This window comes from Rhipicephalus microplus, chromosome 10, assembly GCF_043290135.1.
Source record: "Rhipicephalus microplus isolate Deutch F79 chromosome 10, USDA_Rmic, whole genome shotgun sequence".
Classification (NCBI taxonomy): domain Eukaryota; kingdom Metazoa; phylum Arthropoda; class Arachnida; order Ixodida; family Ixodidae; genus Rhipicephalus; species Rhipicephalus microplus.
The window spans coordinates 83,519,429-83,542,645 of record NC_134709.1 but is presented as its reverse complement, the minus strand read 5'-3'; the positions used below and the strand labels follow the sequence as shown (position 1 = coordinate 83,542,645).

Genomic DNA, 23,217 nt, shown 5'->3' with positions numbered 1-23,217 from the left:
CCCTAGTGCCGAATATGTAACACCTCTATTTCTTTGCAGTACATAAACCTTGCCTTGAGTTGGGAAATGCGCTACCGAACAACCTTGGCAACCAGTGACCTCGGCACACTACGCAACAGTGACGGCGGTGGTGCAAGTTGTAACAATGTGCAATACAGTCAAGTACTGATATCTTCAATGTGAGCATAGAAGGGGTAAGGGATATCTGATATAATGAAGGGCCTCAAAGGGGCCCTGAAACACTTTTTTAAGTAACTATGGAATAAATTCACTGGAAGAGCTTATTGCTTACAAATTCTACGCCGCAAAAATTTTAAGAATCCATCCAGTGCGAGGGGAGTTACAAAGATTTGTCGCATGCTGCAATTTCATTCTCTCTTCTCTTGTCCCTACGAAAGCGCTGGAAGCCAAGCAGGGAGGGATGGCAGTGGCAAAGAAAATACGTCACGCGCGCCTAGTGACCTTGAGCACTTTTTTCCATTTTTTTAATCTTCAAATACACGGCTTTTTCAGTGTGATCTTGCGCACACGCGTGGACTAGTCGCGGCCTCCCAAGGCAGTCTCTGTAACGACCGAGCGCGCCATGTTCAAGTCGGCCAATGGCTGATAGATGGCCTTCTACAAATTATGTTTTAGCGTCTTCCGTCATTTGTCGAGGGAAGAGAAAGCAATTTTTAGCTGACTTTGATTATATATTGCGAATTCCAGGCCACATGCTGCGCTATAGCATTTGGCTCCTGTGTTCTTGAAAGCCTGAACTACTGATCGGCAGCGTTTTCTGACCATGCCGTTATTGTTACTGCAGACAATATAAGGGATCTCGAGCATAAAAGTATTGCAGAGCTAAAAAATGTTTGTCAGTGGTTTATAGCGAACAAACTAACACTGAATGCAAAGAAAACTAAATACACTATTTTCCACTCCCGTTATCGAGATATAAGTAATGAGTCCATTTGCATTACAATAAATAACTGCGTGCTTGAGAAGACGAAAGAATTCAAATATGTGGGTGTAATTCTCGATAGCCAGCTAAACTGGCAAAGCCACATTAACTCTGTATGCGCTAAACTGGGATCTGGACGCAGTACATTATTAACCTCTAGTAATTATTTTAAAAGTAGTATTCTCCGAATTCTCCATTTCACATTTTTTCATTGTCACCTAACATATTGCATAGATTCATGGGGACGGACCTTTAAAACATATCTAGAACCCTTACGTATACTACAAAAGCGAGCACTTCGAATAATAAACAATGCTAGATATGATCAACACAGTGCGCCATTGTTTCGTAATATGGAAATCATACCATTCGATAATTTACGACAGCAAAAAATTGCACTTACCGTCCATAATGTCATTTCTTATAACCTGCCCTTTCATATATCAGTATTTTCATCCTCTTGCCGCCTTACCAGACGTGCCACATTACATAATTTCAATCTTCCGCCTACTAACAATGTTTATGGCAAACGATTGCTACAATTTGCTGGAGTAAAGGTCTGGAATGATATACCATACCAAATAAAAGAAAGCAAAAGTTTTGCCTGTGCTTTTAAAAAATACTTTCTGCAGAAAACTGAACAGGTACACTAACACGCACTTCGTTGTAATGTCCTCTTCGTTATATATAGATTATATGTCTAACAAAATCATACTTGACATGGTATACGTACTTTTATGTATTTGATGTATTGTATACATACAATCCGTTGTTTGCATAGAACAATGCTGCAAGATACTGCAAATGACTTATCACAAATATGTTTCCTTCTTATATTTTGTTTCGATTTTTTTTCTTTTTTTCTTGTATGATTGAAGTGTACTTATAAAATATCTGCTTTGTTAACACAATCTGTTCCTTTAAATGCATATTTATTTAGACCCCCTACTAGCCAGTGGCTATGGGTCTAACCAGTGTTGTGTATTTTCATGTAATAAGAGATCTTGAAATAAAATAAGATGAAAAAAAAAATGTCAGATGTGGCTGAATCCCTATCACATTTTTCATGTGCCATGCCATTTATATTGGCTAGGGTTGTCTTCTTTTTGGCTTGAATGTGTTCTTACAAGTGATGGGGGTGCGTTATATTTTCAGTGAAGGAGGACACGCTCCTGGACATGGTGCTGACCATGGCAGACGACGTGGCCCTGGTCCACCAGATGCCTTTTGCCTGTGATAGGAAGGGGTTCCCAGCCATTTTAGAAAAGGTCAGTGGCCCTCTGCGGTTCTCTCGTTTTTTTTTAAGCAAGCGTTCACAATAATTATTTTGCATAAACATCCATTTGTGATGGCATTTTACAATTGTGTGTTTGATATGGGCTGTAATGCAGGGACCCTAGTCAAAATTTGGGGACCCTAAGATTTCGTTTTTAAGAGTTGAAGGCGGTAGTGATATCCTGTTTCTAGTGCGTACCTCAACCACGTAGTGCATGAAACCTTTTTGAACTGCCTATGCAACCGCTATGTGGCCTCAAGGGGATAGGCACAGTAGCGTGTGTGTTTTTTGTAGTGGGTGACTGGCTTTAAACCATGAAGTCATTATGTATATCGCATGTTGGCATTATTGCTGCACTATTTCATGTTGTATTGTGAAGCATGTATAGAGTACACGTGTGTTTGTAAAGCATTTACAATTTAAATTTTAAAGCAATTTAAAGTTCTCAGACAACATCCTACTATAAAATGCGTGCCCTAAATGGTTGCACAACGTAAAAAGTATGCACTAGGGACAGGATATAGCTATCGTGCCCAACTCTAAGAAGCGAAGCTTATGGGGTCCTCCAATTTCATGTATTCGTGGCAAGTCGGACTTCTTCAAAATTCAAATGGTGCAGTTGTGTGCGTGCGTGTGTGTGTGTGTGCACGCTCTTTTTAGTTATCTTAGGATGCTGTCAAGACCTAAAATACTATTGTTATTAGTTGTGGGGATAAAATTGAATGAAAGGAGAGATATGCGCGATGGCTGCAGGTTTGGCGCTATTCTGATTTCACAGTTCATTCGCATATATACTGACAGTACATGTCCTAAAACATTGTTTAGTTCAGCTCGCATCACACCAGATAGTATGGGAAAACAAACATTTTAAGTATCTTAAGTTGCTTCATCCACCATTGCAGTCCGTCACAGCAGTGTAGCAGGTATGGTGTTCGGCTGCTCACCTGAAGGTCGTAGGTTCTATTCCCATCTGCGGCGGTCGCATTTCGATGGAAGCGAAATGTGACTGCTGTGTTAGGCGATGTCAGTGCACGTTAAAAAAGGCCAGATGGTCGAGGCTTTTAAAGTTCTCCACTCTGTGGGGCACCTCACGATTATGTCATTGTGTCGGGATGTAGGACACCTGATACTATCGTTATTCCACGGTTTCCGAACTATTTTTAATTTTATGTGCATTGCATTTCATAACATCAGCGTAATCGCCCCATCAGAGAAGTTTCATTAAGCCAGGCACCAACTTACGCGTTGCTTGCTGAAGACTGTGCGCAAGGTCCTTGCCCATTTTGTGTTGAGTGCAAGGTCCTTGTCCGTTGCGTGTTTGTGTCATTAGTCTCGGTTGATCTGTGCAGTGCATCGTTCCACTTTGCAATGCCGCTACTACAACTAGCCCTTCGTGGAATCATTATTAAACTGAAGACAGACTGCTCTTCTCAACCAAGTTTACATACTCGAGCTTTAATGGTTGAACGTGTCCCTTGGCACTGTCGATTTCTTTCGTTATCATCTTCCGTTTACCACACACGCACGTCAGTGCGCTATACCTTGGCTTAGAAGCTAAGGCATTGTGCTTCGAACACGAGATCGACAGTTTGATTTTGGGTTGTGGCAGCTGTACTTCAATGGGAGGTTAAGTGCAAATGTGCTTGTGAAAAAGCTAAGGAGCTCGAAAAATAGACTTGAAGTTCAAAATATCAATTTAATTGTGCGCCACAGCATGCTTTACAATGCACTACATGACTACATCACAATGATATAGTTGCATGTAACAATCCCATCAATCTGTATCACAATCAAAATTTCGGCATTCGAAAACTCGTGATATTTTTTTAAACATGGGCTGAGGGTAAGCCTCGCTTTCAGAAGAGATGTTTTCTGTGAATTTTTAATGTTTTCACACACTGCAGTGCAAAAAGAAGTTTAAGAAACACAGCACATAAAGGTGTTGTTCACTCAACACATAAATGTCTTAGGGAAGCAGGGGCATGCATTACTAACAGATGGAGTACATTTTGATGTACCCGGATATAACATGAAATGCGTGCAACAAGTATTCTAGAGTTAAGAGCGTGCAAGTATTCTGGAGTTAAGAAGTTTCAAAAAAAAAAAGATCTACAGCAGCTCCAACTATGCCAGCGTCTACTGTACCGATGTGCGTACATGTATTGCGTATTATGCAGGTCTACTTTGGCACGGCGCACGCGCGCATCTACCTGGCGGCCGACCTTCTGCGCATCAACTGCGCCACAGGAATGTCGGCGTTGATGCGGAAGAAGCTGCTCGACGAGGTGGGCGGCATCAGGGCGTTTGGCCACTACTTGGCGGAGGACTTCTTCTTTGCCAAGTCTTTTGAAGACAGGTTGGTGAGATTTTTTTTTTTTTTTTTCATCCAGTTTGCAATGCGTGCCCGCTGCGGTGGAGCAGTGGTTACGGTGTTCTGCTGCTGACCCGGAGATAGCGGTTTTGAGCCTGGCTGCCACAGTCGCATTTCGATAGAGGCAAAATAATTGAGGCACATGTACTGTGCGATGTCTGGGCACATTACAGAACACCAGATGGTCGAAATTACCAGAGCCTTCCACTGCAGCGCCTCTCATAATCATATCCTGGGTTCAGGACGTAAAATTCCAGATATTATTATCATTATCATTATTAGTTTGCAATGTGTAGCGCTGCTCTTGCCGTGCTGCATGGTTAGATTATGGAAAAAGGTTTGAACACCCTTAAAGAGTCATTACAAAAGGCATTCCTTCATCTATGTTTGTCCCTTGCACGGGAAGGTTTGATATTTTTTTAACACTACAGTGTTCCCGATGACTGCTGGCATAGGGCCTTCCACTTAATTTAGACAAGTGGTGAAACCTAACATAAAATTGTTAGTTGTACCATATTTAGAGTAGTCGTGTTAGGCTGAAATCGTCACTAACAGAAGTGTCTCGCTGAAGCTAATTTGAAGCAGCTTACGTTGGTTGTTTGTATGGGGTTATGTTGGCCGTGTTTTATAAGGTGTGTGCCAGATTTCTCAACATGGCACATCATAGTGTTCTAGTCTTTGAAGTGCATTGCTGAAAAGTTAGATATTGCTTTGACAGGAAACCAAATGACGTGGCACATAATGATGGTATTTGTAGCTGGTAAGTTTGAAAGATGTGTCCAATTGAAAAAAAAATAATAATAGTAATTCTCGGGATGGCTTCAGTTTCAACATTTTCCAAGTGTGTGACATTGGCTGGTACAGTGAGCTCTCACTATAAATCTGCTTGCTGATGTCAAGGACCAGCCTCTGACACCTGCCTTTACTGCACTGTCTGAATACATTTATTATTTTTTTTTTTTTCAAAAGAATGATTTGTTGCAATGGCACAGCTTTTTACTCGCTAAATTGATGGCCTTCTCAGAAGGTTACTAAATTACCAATACTTTTTTTTTGTCTGTGGTGTTTGATGCAGGGGCTGGAAGATCAGGATTAGCTCCCAGCCAGCGTGGCAGAATTCCGGCCTCTGTGAGGTCGGGCTTTTCCAGACCCGTGTGGCAAGGTGAGTGTCCGTGCAGATCAGGTGCTTATTGATGTTTATCTTCTAAAAGAAAATTACCATTTACTCCCTTTATACACGAATTATGATGAGCAAATCAGCACTTGTCCCAAGATACAGAAAAACAGCTTCACACAAAAGAAAAATTAGATGGGTTGCTGTGCAGCAGGCCTGCATTAAACAAAACCTGGAGGGTACAGAAAGGTATGTTCTTGTTAGCAGGAGTGTTTTACTGAGAGGTGAACCAGGGTGTACAAGTAAAATCGCGTACAGTGCGCCGCGGCGAAGCAGCGGTTATAGTGCCCGACAGCTGACCAGACGATCGCCGGTTGAATCCCAAATGTTGTGGTCGCAGTTTGACGGAGGCAGATCAGTAGAAGCCCGTGTGCTGTCCTCTGTGTGTGCATGCTAAGAACACTGGATAGTCGAAATTTCCAGAGGCCTTTGGGCACACTGGCTCAACGAAATTTCTAGAAACTTGGTAAGTTTCGTCTGTGGTCCCCCTGGAGGACAATTTGGTTAATTTTAACCAGTTGAGAACTATTGTGGGCCTTGGCGGGGGTGCTGCACTATCGCCACGACGTCGCGACTCTCACTGCTCACGCGCGTTGTTTCGGGAGTCTGGTTTGTGTGGTCTCTCTTACTCTGGTGTCTGATCCCAAGTGCAATCTAAAAGCTCTCAAGATATGTAGGCCAACTTACTGATACGGTCAAAGTTCGTCAATTTGGATTTCATAGTATTGGAAAAAAATGATCAAATAACTGAATGCCAAATTAACAAAAGTACCAATAAAACAACAAAATGCCTATTACATCAATGTTCGTTGACTTTTTAACAAATATGCAAATATAGTAATTATTTTGCATAATAGCAGCATAAAAGCTGCAATCCTTGTCATTTACAACATCATTTCACAATATGACCACTTTTGAAAATTCCAGTGTCTCAACATGAAATGTGCTCTGAACTCAGACATTGTTACATATCAATAACACGATTGTAAATGGTGACCATGCTTTTCTGAAGATCCTTGGCCATTTCAGTTGTCCACGAATGCCGTTTCTGCTCCTTTGCGTTGCACATTTGTGGCACTTTGTTCCCAGCACGGTCCAAGGATCAACCAAATTAACCAGGTAGCTGCCAAAACGAGAGTTCGATATCGTTAAACGACACACATGCTTCCCTGCACCACAAAGCGCATCCAAATTATCCAACTTCCTGAATTAACAAGGGCAAATTGACGAGCTACTAAAGTCGTTTTTTTTTCGTTATTGTCCCACCGCCTGAATGCTTCGGATTTCCACATTCCGCATCATTGCAGCAAAGTGACAGTGTGACCTCGCACTTGAACAATGGTCTCTCACGACGGCAGGTGGGCCAAGCTTCGGTTTGCCATGGTGCCGCACACGATGCTGCTGGAGCCCCTGTCGGAGTGCATGTTGCTAGGGGCGCTGGTTGCGTGGGCGACCAGCTTCCTGTTCCAGTGGGACGCCTTCGCCGTGTACCTGCTGCACCTGCTGCTCTGGTTCCTGTTGGACTGGATGCTTCTCAGCGTCGTGCAGGTGTGTGCATCATTTATCACCACAGAAGCCGTAGAGGAAGCCATCGAATATACACTGGAGAAATTTCAAGCACTTTGATCGTTTGAACGAATATTACAGCGTTCGAATTTGCTACCACTCAAATTTAATTCATTCAAAATTTTAAACTACTTGAAATTAACAAATATGCATATATTTGGCCACATGGAATCTTTCTCTATAGATGGTTACACTGGAGCTAGGAGTGCTGCACCATGAAAACACTTAGCCAGTAAAATCCACATCTGGATTGACACATGCTTTGTTCCAACTTTAAAAAAATATTGTGCAGGTTAGTTGTCATGACAGATGTGCTCATTTTTCTCTATAATATGTGATATACAGTCGAGCCCATTTATGACTAACTCGAAAGTGCTGCAATAAATGGTCATTATATCAGTATCTATCGTACTTGGACTCATCCTTGAAAATCTGAACTTAGCGACCAAACCTTTTTTTTTTTCTGTGCATATTTATTTAAAAGTGCTAACAAACCCTCTGGTTTTGAGGTGGGCTTTCGGCCTGTTGAGCAATGCCCGCTGTCTGCTAAAGAGTGAATTAAACCACGTTCGCAATGAATTCGCACCGTTCCGCTTAAGGGTGGTACCACCATGTGGAACCAATACTTGGCTAGTTGCGTACAACATTTTGCTTACTCTGCTATTGCTGTCTCAAAACCGGCCAGTTGCGGTCTAATGTATTCTCGCATTTGCACGTTTTTCGTGCATGCTTCATTTCGTATCATGCTCTGGTGTGGCGAGAAGCCTGTTCATTCAATACAATATATAGACATACACTTTGCAAGCAATGCGCAAGCAGCCTTACATAACGTGGCGGCAGTAAAGTGGCAAACGGCTGCAGAACGCACTTGTACTGCCGTTATTCCCCACGGTTTAAACACTCATAGCCGAGCAGATATCTGCAGATGACTGGGATAAGGTTGTTGGCAATGAGTCAAAATGGCACGTTCATCGACACCAGCCACCTCGCTTTCGCTCTTTTCGGATGCTTATCTGTTAAGGCATGGCTACAACCACTCGGAAGTCGTTATCACAGATTGATCAGCCTCTGCCGTTGATGAAATACGGAAGACCTTTGTAGTGCATTGTGACGTTGGTGACACCTTTGTCGCGTGTGAACTGCAGCAGTCCACGTGCGAGCGTGCGACTCTCGCATGCTTTAGAATGCCAGTTTCAACCTTATATTTTTTTCGCTTTGTATGCGCCATATTTTTACAGTATCTATATTGGAAGTGTTCATTATAAAAGTAGGAGGCTTTGAAAAATGTTCGCTATATGTGAAAGCAGTTTTGGTGGGCAGCATAAGGAAATCATAAGTGCACCGAAATATGGTCATAATAGCTGATAGATCGTTATATTTGGGATTGTTGTAAGTGGGTTCGTCTGCATATACTATTCGAACTATTTGATTCGAATTCTACAAATCACTATTCACTTCGAATTCTTTTTAAATCTGAAATTTACTGTTCACACTTCCCTACATAGAACGCATTGCTGGGCAAGTTGTGTCATGGTCAGTAACAGCAGAGAACATAAAAGACAGCGTAGGAGCGACAAAGAAATGAAACAAGCACTCACTACCAATTCGTTTATAAGAAAAAAAAATGAAGACATGTTCACAATACGTTCCAGGTGCACTTGCATGCACATCAAATGGTGGATCCAGTCAAAAGACCTGCTATGTGTATTACAAGTGTGCTCGGGGACAATAACGGCGGCACACGTCGCTGCTGCTTCCGTAGGTGGGTCGACCAATCTTTCTCTGCCCCCACCCCTCAGCGCTAATCCCTATTAGCTCTTAAGTCGAATGGCTCTCTCAACAGCCACAATGCACTAAACGCACGCATCCATATGTCATGCTGGTAAAAAACGCACTGCGCAGGTTACCCCACCAGTCCTCTTTTCGAGCAAGTGTTCGCTTTCGCGCCCCCAAGAAGTCTTCATTAGTAAGGTCTGCACAAATTCTGCATGCACACCATATTCTTCAGCGAAATGGCGACAATCGGACATTGCGACAGTGACCTGCAATCACTGCGGGCTGCGCTACCGTGCAGACCTTCACCACTTGCTTTGGTAGTGTTCCACATTTTATAAAGGGCGTATGGCCATACAAGCTTTGCAGTCAGCAAATTATTGTGAAATGCTCCTTACAGACCTGGTCACGCAGTTATTATTTGTGTAACATGGAGGTCAGAGCGGCCTGGTTAGTGTGGTTTAGGGGGTCCGACAAACCACAGTAATGACCACATGCCGCCTCAGTACCAGTTATTGCGAATAGAATAAGTGCAAAACCTACGATGCTGAAACATTAGTATAGTTTGAAAGTCCCACTTACCCCATAGAGGACATGCGCCTCCCTCTTTTTCAATAAAGAGCTTTCCATCCTCCATACTTTTTCAGCATAGCAGCTAAAGCACACTCCCCCACAAAAACACTGATGTTTAGCTGGCACAGTCTGTGCTCTTCATTTTCATGTGAAACATTTTTTTTTTAAATCCTGTCAGCCAGGGTTTTGCGAAGAAGTGAGTTATAGTTGCTTTACCGTGATGTGTAGGGGGTCTCTTGACTGGATTTGCCATTTGATGTACCGCAAGTGTGCCAGTGATGTACCGAGTGTATATTTTTCTCAATTTTGTAATATACACCAGTTGGCAGTGAGGAGTAGTCTCGTATTTTAGTCACTCTTGGGCTGTATCTTTTGTGCCATGCTTTCATTTTAAGGAAGTCGTGCAGCTTCTTTCAAAAGTTGCAGAGTGCTGTCATGTTGGATTCAAATATGGTGCGGACCTCCTTTCTGTCGTGCAATCTCTGCACAGGCCCATGAAAGAATGTCTTGCGAAAAAAAAAGAAGCCGAAACTAATTAAACAGTTGCTAAGATAATGCAGCAGTACGCTGCACAGCCTACTTTGCTAGTGGCCAAGTTGATTGCCCACAGTGCTTCTTTGTAAACCAATGTATTACTATTACTCTGATCAGAAAGCATGGTGTTATGTGTATTACTGGAATAGCAGAGCTCTGTTTTTCAAAAGTAATTCACTGGTCACAACTTGCACGTCACGCCTCATACAGAATATGACAGTGCAGTGAAATGCCGTCGCAAGGAAGTGCTCGTTGTACAAAAAGTACCTAATTATGCAGGAGAAGGGTTATTTACTGGTAGGCCTTGTTTTCATTAGATGCAACCTTATGAAGCAACTGGATAATGTAGTCGAAAAAAAGCATAGAGGAAGTACTTGCGGTTCTTGATGGACGCTTGTCACGACGTAGAGACAAGCGAAGCGGACGTGTAAAATCGAACTTGTGGTTGATGGGGACCAAAATTGTGTGAATTACGTGTGTGAAGTGCTGCCAGTTGCATCACGGTAGATGTTTTTTCAACAGGAGCAGGCGGCTGCTTTGTTCTAACGTTGTAAATGTGGCGAGTGGCGATGATGACTGCACAGATCTTTAACATAATGATGACGAATTTATTCACATCTCGGTGAACATTCTAATCGGACATTAACAGTCGGAAAGAACATCTTTACAAGTTTTGTCACATGCTCTTTGCTGGTGCTGTGCACTTCAAACTTTAGTTGAAAGTGCATCAGGACATTCAAACATGGCCCGTGCAATCGTACTTGATCGTCTCGACTGTACTGTGTAGTATAATGACCGAATGCCAGGTCTATCTGTTCCGCTTGTCTTTAACCTCTTTGGCTGTTTTCTCTCCCCCCCTTATTCTTACCTGCCCAAACAGAATGGCCTTCTTCCGTTCAACAAGTGGGAGTTTGTGGTCGCATGGACATTCCGAGAGTGCGGCGCCCTCTACCTGTTCCTGCACGCCTTGTGGAACCCGACGATTCGGTGGCGGGCCGGACTGTACCGGTTACGGTGGGGCGGCACTGTTGAGGTGGTCAAGCCGGACTCTTAGTGAAGTGCCCCGCTCCATAACCTTTAGGAACAAAACATAAAGAAAATGCCACGTCGTAGCGCAAAGCTCCCACTGTGCGTCGCCACATCAAACGGTGTGAACAAAGCAAACAGCAAGGGAGAGTGTGTGTCGGTCAATGAGAGCTGAGGAAAGTGCCCTTTCCACACGCCCGCTGCCGGTCAGCGCCCGACGATCTTCTTCCAGCGACGGCAAAGATTTTGTTTCATTCCTCCGTGGTTCCTCGTTCGGCGGGTGCGCGTGCCAGCCTACGCTCCGGGGTGGCCGACTCGATCGCTTCTCGACGAGCAGATGCAACGGCTCGACGCTTTTTCCGTGCCGACTCACTCACTGTTGTGCTGTGAATGGAAAGAGCTTCAAGCAGCGGCCCCTAGTCGGCGGTGCCAGCCGTTCTGTTTCTTTTTTTGCCTCCGTTTTACTTCCAAATGCCGGGAGCTCGTGCTGGTTGCGCGTTTCAAAGGCAAGACTAGATTTCAAAAGTGCGTCGTGAGTGTCTGAGTGTGCGTGTGCTTAGACTTCAGTGTGTTTTGTACATAGAATGAAAGGAACTTGTGAACTCCTTGCTCCATTTTTCCCAAAATCACTGTCTCTCTCTCCTTTACCCCCCTTTTTTTTCTTTCCAGTGTCTCCTTATTGCATTGTTGTTACATTTTGTTGACATCATTTCCCGTCACTCTTTTTTGTTTGGACTCATCGTGTTGTTGCTTTGGGACCGAAGATCGTGACATACTTGCGCCATGGGACACGCACATATCGTTGCTGAAGGAGTGTCAATTGTTGCCGCCCCGAGATCTGTTCATGGACGTTGTGTTCCTTCCTTCCTTTTCCCTGTTGTTTTCTTTATTTTTCGTATGCCATACCTTGTTAATTCCTCAGCAACTTCTTTTAAGATGGACAGGAGTCGAGCCTCGCGTTTGCACTGTTTTTGTTTTCCAGCGTTGGTTGTTGCCTGTGAGTTTGTTGGTTGCTCGTTGTTTTGAGTAAAGGAAAAGACCCGACCACGCCTTTTTCTTTCTCGAAACACAGTACAAGTGTGCAAGAAGAAAAAAAAATTCCAACAGCCTACAAACTCTCGAAGGCTAACAATAGACTACGACAGCCTTTATCGCGTGAAAAGATTATGGAAGTTGAGTGTTAGAGAATGTGAATAACAATTGTGCTTCTGGTGGTCCCGGTGTTGCACCGGGAAAAGAAAAAGTGCTTTTGAATGACGTTCTCGTGATGTCATGTGTTGCTGTATATACAAAGTATAAATGAAGTGACCAAGGAGGTTTTGTTGACACGTGAAGTTATGTGGCCACCTGTCCATCTGTGCTGGAACAATGTCTTAAGAGCTAGTGTTGTGGCATGCTGAAAGTATTTAGCTTTTGTTTTGTTTTTTTACGCTGGCATTGTATATTGTGAACTTGCAGGCGTTTATTTATTTCGAGCGGCAATTCTTCAAGCCCAACGCAAGTGCCGCTGCAAGTTTTTCTAAAGGAACAAAACAAGTTCACCGTGACAGTCTTTTGCACAATCCTCTCCTGTACCTGGTGGGATGTAGTGCCTGAAATTTATGGTCGTCGTGATTAGGTACAATCAGGCTGTTTTGGTTTGGCACTCCAGCAGATACACTTCAACTTGGGCTCAGTCGGGCAGTCTGTGTCTACAGGTACACTTCAAAGTGAAAGTTATGATCGTTCTAGTCAGAAATCATCAGAGGCTATCTTTTGAACCGACAGCTGGATTGCGGTGTCGAGCTTGACACGTGTGACTAAAACAAAAGGGATCCAGGCATATATTAAACAGTCTTGCAATGTTCTCTCACTTTGCTGCCGTCTCTTGACAAACATTCCTCGGGACCGGAGTTACTGCACAGTCATTTTAGCTTCTCCAACATTATGTCTGCGTGGGTCTTCCACCGCATGCTACGCTTCTTTGTTCGGCAGTGAAAACCGTGTCTTTCTTCCGCGCAGCTTATCTTGCAAACTATGCAATGTCTACGTGTATGGTTGGATATTGACAACATTTTTTGAAAGCGTTAGTATAACGCACTCGTCTTGTGCGTTGCAAATTTGCGTACTGTGCGTGCAACCCCTTGCAGCGGTCGTCAGCGTGTGCAGATTGTGGCATCTTCCTATTCTGCACCACTGAAGAACAAGAAATTCAGGCTTCATTCTTTCAAACACGATGAACTGGAGTATTTCAAAAAAGTCTGCTGCACAAGGCAACAATTACTTGTTTGGCTATTGTCCGATGTTGTTGAGACTGGGATCCAAACTCTTGCCATAGTCTGGCATGCTTCCACAGACAAGCAAGTATACAGACTAAAGCAAACCGCATAACCTATCTGGACCCTCTACATTATTGTTTTTCAAGTTTTGTCTTTGGAAACGAAATTGAGTTTCTCCGAAACCGTTCACATAATCTGTTTTTAACAAGTAACTTTTCTACTGGGCTTTTGTATGTGAGGCTGCTTAAAGCAGGAAAGTAATAACAATGGTAATTTCGCTGCAAAATAATATAATGTATAGGTTTCAAACAATGCAGCACCATGAAAGTACAGCAAAGGAACAGCATACATAGATGGAACAGCATGCAAAATTAATTTGCAAGCAAACCTGCAGTCAAGTGACTATGATGTGGACTCTGACTATTAAAAATTCTAAATAACCCAAAATAATCTGAGATGAACTTGTAGACACCCTTTTTCTCAGTGGGATTGCACTTATTCAGAATCTAGCCTGTGCACTCAAACACTTCAGGGGCGTAGCCAGAAATTTTTCTAGGGAAGAGGCGCCACCTTGATTTCGAGAGGTAAAAAACCCTTGAAATGGTCATATTTCGCTCTCTACACTATGGCGAAAAACAATTTCAGGGGGGGGGGGGGGGGGCACGAGCTTAGTGTGGCCACTCCGCGCACCCCCGGCTATGCCCCGGAAATGCTCGTCTGTTTTCAGGTTGTGCAAATGCAATGGAAGTTGCTGGTGAGCAGCAAGCTGCAGAGTGTTGATTCGGAATTCGTTCACTGCAGTTTTCATTCACTCCAATTGTCTTCGAGGCAAGTCCATATCGGACATTAAAGCGTCCATGCTTGGTGCAACATCAAATTCAAACTGGATGCTAATAGTCGCGTCATGCATTCGCCGGTCCAAATACAGAGTTGAAAGAGTGCCCTGTACTTTCAAGCCGCTCACCTCCGCCCATTACTTTGTAAAATAACTATTGATCGAGTTCCAGTATTAACCCTATAAACCTTTTAACGGTGTCTTGTTTGGTGTTCTCAACTTGAACAATAATTTGCAGTTCCCCGCATTTAGTTATCTCAAGCAGGATGCAACTATGTGTGGAATTGCAAAAACTTTGAATGAATAGTGCTTCTACATGATTTACTGCTTTAATCATTGCATTAGAAAAGTCATAAGAAAAATCTGTCCGTGGCGTTTTATGTTCTCACAGGCAGCTAGAACTCAAGCGGACTGGAGCTTTATCGACTCGGGCCTTCGGCAATCTGTAAATCGAGGGGGGCCGTGAGAGGAGCGCTCAAGCCAGTGTATCTTGACCACAACAGAGATGGTGCAATGCCAAAATTACTTGTTCGACTCGCAAATGCAGCCTGTTCGACGATCACAGTCCCTTTTGTCAACACATCTTGAGAGGGGGTTTCTCACGCATGCGTGCATGTGCTTTGTGCCAGAGTGACAGAATTACTAGAAGTAGTTCACTAGTGTCAGGTCATGAGACGTTATGGTCCTGAGCGCTGTGCGCAATTCGCAACACAGACAGAGCTACGGCAATCGCGAAAAACAAGAAAATGTGGTGTGCGTTGTTTGCCGTGGGTGAACCCCACTCTCCATTGCCATGCAAGGACTACATTTCAATTCTGCTTTCCGCTCTGCGGAAACAGTCAGTTTGGTAGTGTATATGGTGTATTCTTTTAATTCTGCGTTTCACCTAAGGTACCTGCTTTGTTTTTTCCGCACAGTCGATCAGTTCGAGAGTGTCTAAGTGTAAGTTCTTTTAATCTCTCACTTCGTCAGTAGTATCTCGTTTAAAAGTGTTCCCCCACCCCCGCAAAGTGGACAGCTGCGAGACACGTCCCACGTTTTGTCATCGTTCTCGTAGCAGACTAGTAGGTGCACGTGCACCAAACAGGTTGTCGTTTCCAGCGAGACTCCGAGTTTTACAACCTCTAGCAGCACCCTTCATCACTGCCTAGTTACCAGTACCGTCTATACAGACACTCGTGATTTTAGCCTGTTGATTCCGTGATTGTTGCAACTGCCACGTCGCTAGCCGACTGGGTACTGGCCTGTTTGGTGCATGTGCCGTTTGTCACCTTTTCAGTATGACCACTTCATCTGCATGTTTTAGTGCTTCAGGAGGTTACATGCAATCCTGATCCTGATATCGTGATCATTTGATCCGGATTGCCGGGTGCGCAGTCCGGATTGACTTATCAGATTCAATTAGATTGGTCAGTTCTGATAAAGTTTATGCCGAAAGCATTCTGTTGTTTTCCTGTGCCTCTCGCAATGCAAAGATTTTAAATGGGAACTCTCGCAGTAGCTTTTAATAAACTGTGAAGCATTCTGCAGACAGACTGCTTATGCACCGAGTCATCTGTGAAAAACCGCAGATGTTATTGGCTGTAAGTTGCGTTGTAAGCTTTACGTTTGTTTTAAAAAAGAGTTTAATGTTCTACCTCTCAATATTAATGGATGTATGCAATAGCTGTCTGACGAAATGCTGCAACCTTGGACAATGCAAATTGCTCCTACGAACAAACCCGCAGCTTCTAAAGCATTATAGCTGCTCTCTAGGGGCTGTCTACAAATATGCGTTTCACATCGAACTTGCGAGAAAATGCTAGCTTTGCATGCTGTAAACATGAGAAGAGACTTCCAATCGAAGGCAGCTGATGATCATGCATGGGATAGCGTCATCTTGTGCACAGCTTGAGGGAGTGCTTCATTTAGGCTTTCGCACTACCTTCTGCATATGCTTTACGGTATGTATTGCCAAATCTTATTTGGCATAATGTGATATGTTGTAAGCTTGCACTCTTTGCTGCTTTCATCGTACAAACAGGAAAGGCCATGTTTTGTCTTGAATTAGCATGTCATTGCTCGTGGCTGGTCAACGCCGGTGTGCCTCCTGTTTACGAACAAGAATGTGTGTGCATAATGTCTTTACATTGGACTTCCACACTATGGCCTCGTTACACCTGCGTTGACAGCTGCATCCGACGTTCTCCGGAATCACAGCTTTGCTACGCAGTCTTCTTCCTGTGGTGCTCTCCGCCATTCTTTTTACAACGAAGCGTCGCATCGCTTTGCATTGCCCAAGGTTTTGCACACTGCAACTCTGTCAGTCTTGTAGTTACTAAGTTTATCACAACCATTGTCCTTGTGCTTTTGAAAGTGGTGGCGGCAGAAGGAAGGTTGTTGTCGAACTGAAATTATGCTTTGCTTCGTTGTGTAGCTTTGTCAGAGCAAAGCTAGAGCTGGGGGAAGCTGCCAACAACCACCATGAGAAGAATTGCCCCGCTTCATGAGAAAAGCCAGTCGGGCATTTGACCTCTGCTCCGGTTCTGCTCTTGTCACGGCTGCGCCACTTTCGTCACATTCTCCGAAAATTTGCTTGTCCGTGAGCGGGACATGTTCGTGTCTAGAAATGTCTCTTGCTGGAACGATGCCATGTCGCTTTTTACATTGTGTCGTTCAAAGGGCCGCGCATTTTTCATGCCGTAACTGTGCCCAATGTTGCCGCCTGGACAAGGGTGCGGTGTTATCGTGAAAGACAATGAAAGTGGGACGGGGTATCGAGTTGTCTAATTGACCAGTACTACTATTGCATTGTTCTTGATTTCGAGCATTTTTTTTTACAAGACTCAGCCCAAAGTGCTTTTTGTTATTGCAGCGAGCAAACAAAGGTGACAAATAAAACAAAGTATAAAGCCAACTGCTGATCCAGTTCCCTTCATCTCTCACAAAATGTCGTTAGTGCGAGCGTGTACTCGTCATTCCCACTGCATGCAGTTAGACTACTGTTATAACAAATTCTTTTTTGTGGCATTGTACACCGGCTGTGGTGACTTGGCAACTGTGGTGATACGCTACAGCGCACTGTGAATTCTATTCCCAGCCATGAGAGTCACGTTTTGATGATGAAAAAATACAAGAACAGTCGTGTACGTTTATTTAGCTGCACATTAAAGAACCACAGGTGGTCTAAATTAGCCCAGAGTCCTCCACACTATGACATGGATCATCGTGGAATTTTCATTTTGTTGCGTGAAACCCCAGAGTGCATTCTTGTTGTTGACACCCTATCTGCACATGTTTTGCCAATTTAAAATGTGCTTATACATTCCATTTATAATTATTCACAAATCACCTGCAGGAACATAGCAAAAAGTATGCTGGCACCCTAAACACTCCATATCCTCACGTCACTGCTTCCCACATTGTTACAAAAGGTGCGCATCAGCTGAACACCTGGACACTCCCCCCCCCCCCCCCCTTTTTTTTTTAATGCCCTTACACAGTAGTTCTAATGCTCACGAACTGGGCACCATTGGCAGAAACGTGGCGTCCTGGACGATCCGGACAGCCGTGGTACAACTATCCAACCCAGAGAATACACCAAAAGGCCGTTGAGCGAATCAACGTTTCTAGCGAAAACTTTACAAAAAAGTGAAGAGAGCAACGAAAAACTTCTAAAACACATCAGTGCAATAATTCTATTGCGCATTTTTTTTTGCAAATTTTTACGCAAGAGGTGCTGATCATGTGAAACCAGCTAGCCCATTGTCAAGGTCTTCCATTGAATGACATTGAAATGCACGTTATAGACAAACCCGGATGTACTTTTCACCCCTACATAAACCACTCGATCGAGAGGAAGCTGTTGCGTGACAGTGGCTTCACGCCGATTCATTTCCCTGTGTTTTCTGCCACCTCTTTCACGCCACACAATAGACGCTTATAATTGAGCATCGCTTATGCTCTGCTCCACACAGAAATAGTGGCCCGAGACAGTGCAGTGAACTGCACAAATGTAGCATTTTTTACAGGCATGTATTGCTGAGATGTGGTCACCATCGCTGCAAGCTGTCGGTGAAACCAAGTGGACGCACTTTCACGCTTCGCTCGGTTTGCTTCGCAAGTGGAGGGCGAGGTGCGTTCTACGTTCCATTGCTCGTACAATCGTTCTGCGCACGCGCACTAGTTTACGTGTTTGTGTGTGCAGGTCTGACCGGAGTACATTGTGAACGCTCAGCTAAAGGTGTCTAATGTCGCTCGTACTGACCGTATTGTGTGTCGATGCACCTAGGAATGTCCACACCGACCAGCTTCTGGGAGGCTGCACTGACCAGGTCGGAGCAGCCCGGGTTATCTAATAGGCACATGGAATGAAACGAGCCAATGGGGCCCTGAACTAAGGGCTCCACAGTACCAGGAAGAGCTCTTGTACTTCTGTGAATAAAATCTTTCTCTCCCTCCCTCTGTCATTGTCTTTTCTACCAAAGGCAGACACATTATCACTAGTTTCATAGTGGCACAGATCATGTGACAAACTTTTCAGTTGGTTGTTCAAAAGTTTCAAGATGTTCACCCAAAATGGGTTGAAGTTTTTCCTTCACAAATAAAGTACTTGGAGTAGCAGCATCGTTGAGCACAGTCTCATGGAAAACCTAAGGACGGTTTAGAGCCTCCCCACTTTCCCTCTCTGAAAGTAAACTAGGGTTTGCAAATTTCATATATGCAGTGACAATGTTTTATCGGCACCCTACAAAGAAACTGCTAATATTGCAACCTGTGCATTGCAGAGCTGCTGCTTTGTTGGCTACCTTGGTGTATATAACGTGTTTCTTATCGGAAAGCTTGCGAAAACTGCAGGAAACTACATGTTCTACCCTAGGACAAAAAAAAAAAAAAATTTGGGCAGTACAAAAAGTCGGAAGAAGTCGCCTTGAATGGCAATGACCTTTTAACCAGCCTGTCGCAGTGTGAAATGTGACTCGTTTAATGGAGCAGCACATGCACTCCGATGCATGTAATGTAGAAACTACACCCTGCAACACAGTTAATGGGTAACCAATAACATGACCAGTAAAAAACGGCCCTTTGCACCATGGATCAGTGAACTCGCTTATGACTCGACTTACCTGGTCTGACTCAGACCGAGTTGAGAGTACAAGTACGGGTTTAAGTGAGTTTGCTTGAGTGAGTCCAGTCGGAGAAAATTTTTGCCAGTGTGAGTCCGAGTGAGTTCGGCCCAGGAAAGTTTTGTTGAGTCCGAGCGAGTCCAAAGCGCGAGATATATTTCTTGAGCTAGTCTGAGTGAATTCCACTTTCTTTTGCTTTGCACACAGATATATACACTGATATGCAAGTACACTGTCACAATACACAAAGAAAACATACGTATGGTTATACAAATAGATTTTCAATATACTCGGCACATGCGTTTGCTATTTCATAAGTGATTTCAAAACATGAAAACAAAATTATCGATGTACTTACTAGCCATTTCATGAAATGTTCCAATCAGTTAGTATAGATTTGAGAGAGAATGCATAGGAAGAAATGTTGGTATGACATTTAAAGGTAGAAATCGTTTTCCAGTTATCACAGCAACTTACATGCCATACAGTGGTTGCATTCTGCCCCATTTCCCCGCCCCCAGCACTGGGTAGCAAACCAGATGCCAATATCTGGTTAACCTCCTGGCCTTTCCTTTCTCTCTCTCATGGATACGTTCTTGCTCAGTGGTTACATTCCATACATGTTCGTCATGAACTCCTGACAGCTCCTTCCGGGGTTTCATGACATCACATTGTCCGGTGCGTGGACGCAAGCACACAGTCAATGGCTCGATCTTGCAACTGTGAACGGTTACAGCAGTTACGGTGTGTTGGAGACCATTGAACAAGGGCTCCTTCTTCGTGGTGATTTTGTGCGATAGCAGGCAAAAACTACGCTGCTGCGTGCATTGAGTGCTGGCCTCCTGCAACAGGACCTTTTGACAAGACTTATGCAATGTGCCTGAATACAGTGTAGCCAAGCACACCTACATTCAAACAAATGAGAAACTGCGTTATAGTTTGGGCATGTTGGCATTCCATTTCAGTGTCTAGCGCACACCACAAGGCAAGCACAGTGCACAAGACAAGGAAAGCACCCCATGACAACCGACGAAGAGAGGTGCCTGTCCTTGTTGGCAATTATTCATTCCTCATGTAGTACGTTTACTTGCATACTGAAATCAAACATCCCCTAACCAGCAACTATATGAACTATCCTTGTAATGAGGCACAGTCACGTACAGTCAACTATCAAAACTTACAGACTGCAATGTCACTGTAAAGTAGTCGAGATCTTTGTAGTTTGGGAAGGCAGCACAATATCATAGATTTACATCATATTTTGACATACGAAAGTGGCTGATTCGACTTTTACGGCAGCCTAAAACAGCTCCTGCATTCATGGTCTTGACAGTACCTTCCATATTTTGAAGCTTGACGGTATGTACTGTCCTCGTTGGAATTCTCTTACGAATTGGCAGAGAGAGGTGTCTGATTTAAAGTATTTTGCAATTCAGTGAGCTCTGCTCACAAGATAGCCATATTTTGTGGAATTCTCACGTGGCCATAACTAAGGGGCAGCAGTCACAAGTGCCGCTTCATCGCACAGGCCATTCCTGTGTGAGCAATTGCAACTTGGTGTGTGATGGTCACAGAATGAATCTGTCGCGTGCCACACAAAGCCCGCCTTAATTAGCCTGCATTGTGTGCGGAGATTAGGGCGATGGTCTTAATGGAATGGTGAAAATAGAGGTGCGGTTACTGGACAACTAAAGCTGCCTTACAGAAAGACAGCAAACAAGGAATATACACTTTGGCAAACATGCACAATGCAGCTTAGAAAGCTGCTCTATTGCTTTATTCTTGGAGTGAGCATCATTCACCAGTTCCTGGCCAAGTGTGCGACATTAATTTTTCACACACGAGAAGTCATCTTGCATGTTGAGCATCAGCAAAAAATGTTGAAGCCCTCAAAAAAGTTCTACGTGGTATGTGTATAAACAATCGTATATGAAGGCAATCAAAGCAATGCACTGAAGGGACTACGAATAAAAGCAAATAATAGCAAGACCTACGTTTTAAACACACGTAGACTACAAATATGTCAACGTGCTCACACTTCTTGATTCAGGCTCCCCCGCCCCTCCTACAGTGGTATAGCCGAAAAATATTTGTTGTGGGGTGGGGGGGCGTCTGACTTCTTTCTGTAAGCTCTTCTCCACGTGCGTGTTTGTATGTTTGCACATATTTTTCCACATACAAAATGCAACAATATAATTCAAAGGCAGGGGGCAAGGTAAACTTGCCAAGCCGCACATACTCCTCAACGCGTGCCACCGCTTCAAACTCAAATTCTGGCCAAGACCTATTGTTAATCAAATTAACGTCGTCAGTTGTCTATAAAAAATGAATATTAATTTTTCCGGCTCTCTGAGAAACAGCTGTGCTGCTTCCACTTATGGGCTGCCCCTCAATGAATTTGATGCGTAGTAACTGTCCACGCAACTGAGACTTCACAGCCAACTTATTGCTATATCAATAAAATAAATATATACACCAACAGAAAAAAAAATGTTGAGGGGGCACCCGGGTTTGAACCGGGGACCTCTCGATCTGCAGTCGAATGCTCTACCACTGAGCTATACCCCCATGACGTTGCGGTGCAGCGTTTCCGCCCATTTTAAAACTTTCTAAAAGCGTTATGCTAGGTGTTATGATGCAGTGTTTGTATTTGTTCATCGCTTTTCAAAATTTTTATCGAGGTGGCGGCCAACTTGACGAAGGTAACATCAGAATACGAGGCAACGATAAAGGCCGAATATGAACACCGGCCGGTCGCAAAACTACGACATTTGCTTGCCCAGGTTTCACCACAACACCAATTAACTGTATCTCGATAAGCCTGCTGAACATTATCTCGAAACTAGTTATGTCAGCAAAACCCCACGTATTGACGATTACGTCAGCGCGGAGCACTGCACGGCACCTGTCTCGCTTGCTTCGTGTTCTACTCAAATTTAGTTGCTGTAGTCAGTCGACTTTCACAAGCTACGCGTTGTGACAGCCGTACAGGCGTCACCGAGAACATCAGCTTTGGGGATTATACCATATGCTTAACGTAAGCGGTAAACATCGTCAGCACACGAAACTGTTCCGTGCACTGGAGTGGAACCTACGGCGTGTGCCGTGGCCGTCAGGGATGCGTAAGAAAAAGTAGTACTGTCAGTTGACGCCTTTTATGGTGCATAAAAATTACTCTGGTATTACCTAACTGGGCGGATATATTTACATATTTTGTTAGATTTGAAAGAAAAGCTATACTTATTGTGTTACGCGCTCGTAGATCATAACGTGTCTAATGGTGACGTCAAGGAAATATTTCCTTGCGAAAGGCGCGAATTATGAACTTAGTTTAACGTTCTCATTAAATATTTTGAATAAAACCGATGAAATGCACCGCGAGATATCTAATAGCCGGGTATTTCAGAAATACATTTAGAAACACACAAAAATATAGTTGCGGACTACATATCTCGTAAACTGCGAAAGGAGGTAGCCGGTTCAGACAGAGCTGTTGAGGAACACTGTCGCACTGATCGCCGAAGCGACCAAACAGCCACCGTGCGAGAACTACGAGACCAGGCAATCGGCCACAAGCTCATTCATAAGTATCTCCCGTTGGGTCCAGCCGCCACAGGTGCAAATTACATCAATAGATGAAAAATTCACCAGGGAAGAAATATCCGAGCCGATCTGCACGACCTCAACGGACGCTGGACACCTGAGCCAGGGGTTGGCACACCGGGTACATGCACGCCCCCCTCCCTCCCCCCTGAAATTCACCATGGCATAGAGAGCAAAAAA

At 43.9% G+C, this 23,217-nt stretch overlaps 1 protein-coding gene and 1 non-coding gene across 2 annotated transcripts in view; one reads left to right on the top strand and one right to left on the bottom strand.

The window, feature by feature from the left end:
• GlcT (ceramide glucosyltransferase) overlaps nucleotides 1–11,415 on the top strand; it is a 71,511-nt gene extending 60,096 nt beyond the window's left edge. The window contains exons 5-9 of the mRNA XM_037432314.2: nucleotides 2,099–2,211; nucleotides 4,397–4,575; nucleotides 5,666–5,752; nucleotides 7,123–7,312; nucleotides 11,091–11,415. Coding sequence (XP_037288211.2) covers nucleotides 2,099–2,211; nucleotides 4,397–4,575; nucleotides 5,666–5,752; nucleotides 7,123–7,312; nucleotides 11,091–11,264 — 743 coding nt within the window. The 3' untranslated portion in view covers nucleotides 11,265–11,415. The remainder of the gene's footprint in view (nucleotides 1–2,098; nucleotides 2,212–4,396; nucleotides 4,576–5,665; nucleotides 5,753–7,122; nucleotides 7,313–11,090) is intronic.
• A 10,515-nt stretch (nucleotides 11,416–21,930) lies between these two features.
• TRNAC-GCA (transfer RNA cysteine (anticodon GCA)) lies at nucleotides 21,931–22,002 on the bottom strand. The gene has a single exon. It is a non-coding gene; the product is annotated as a tRNA-Cys (tRNA).
• Nucleotides 22,003–23,217: the final 1,215 nt, after the last annotated feature.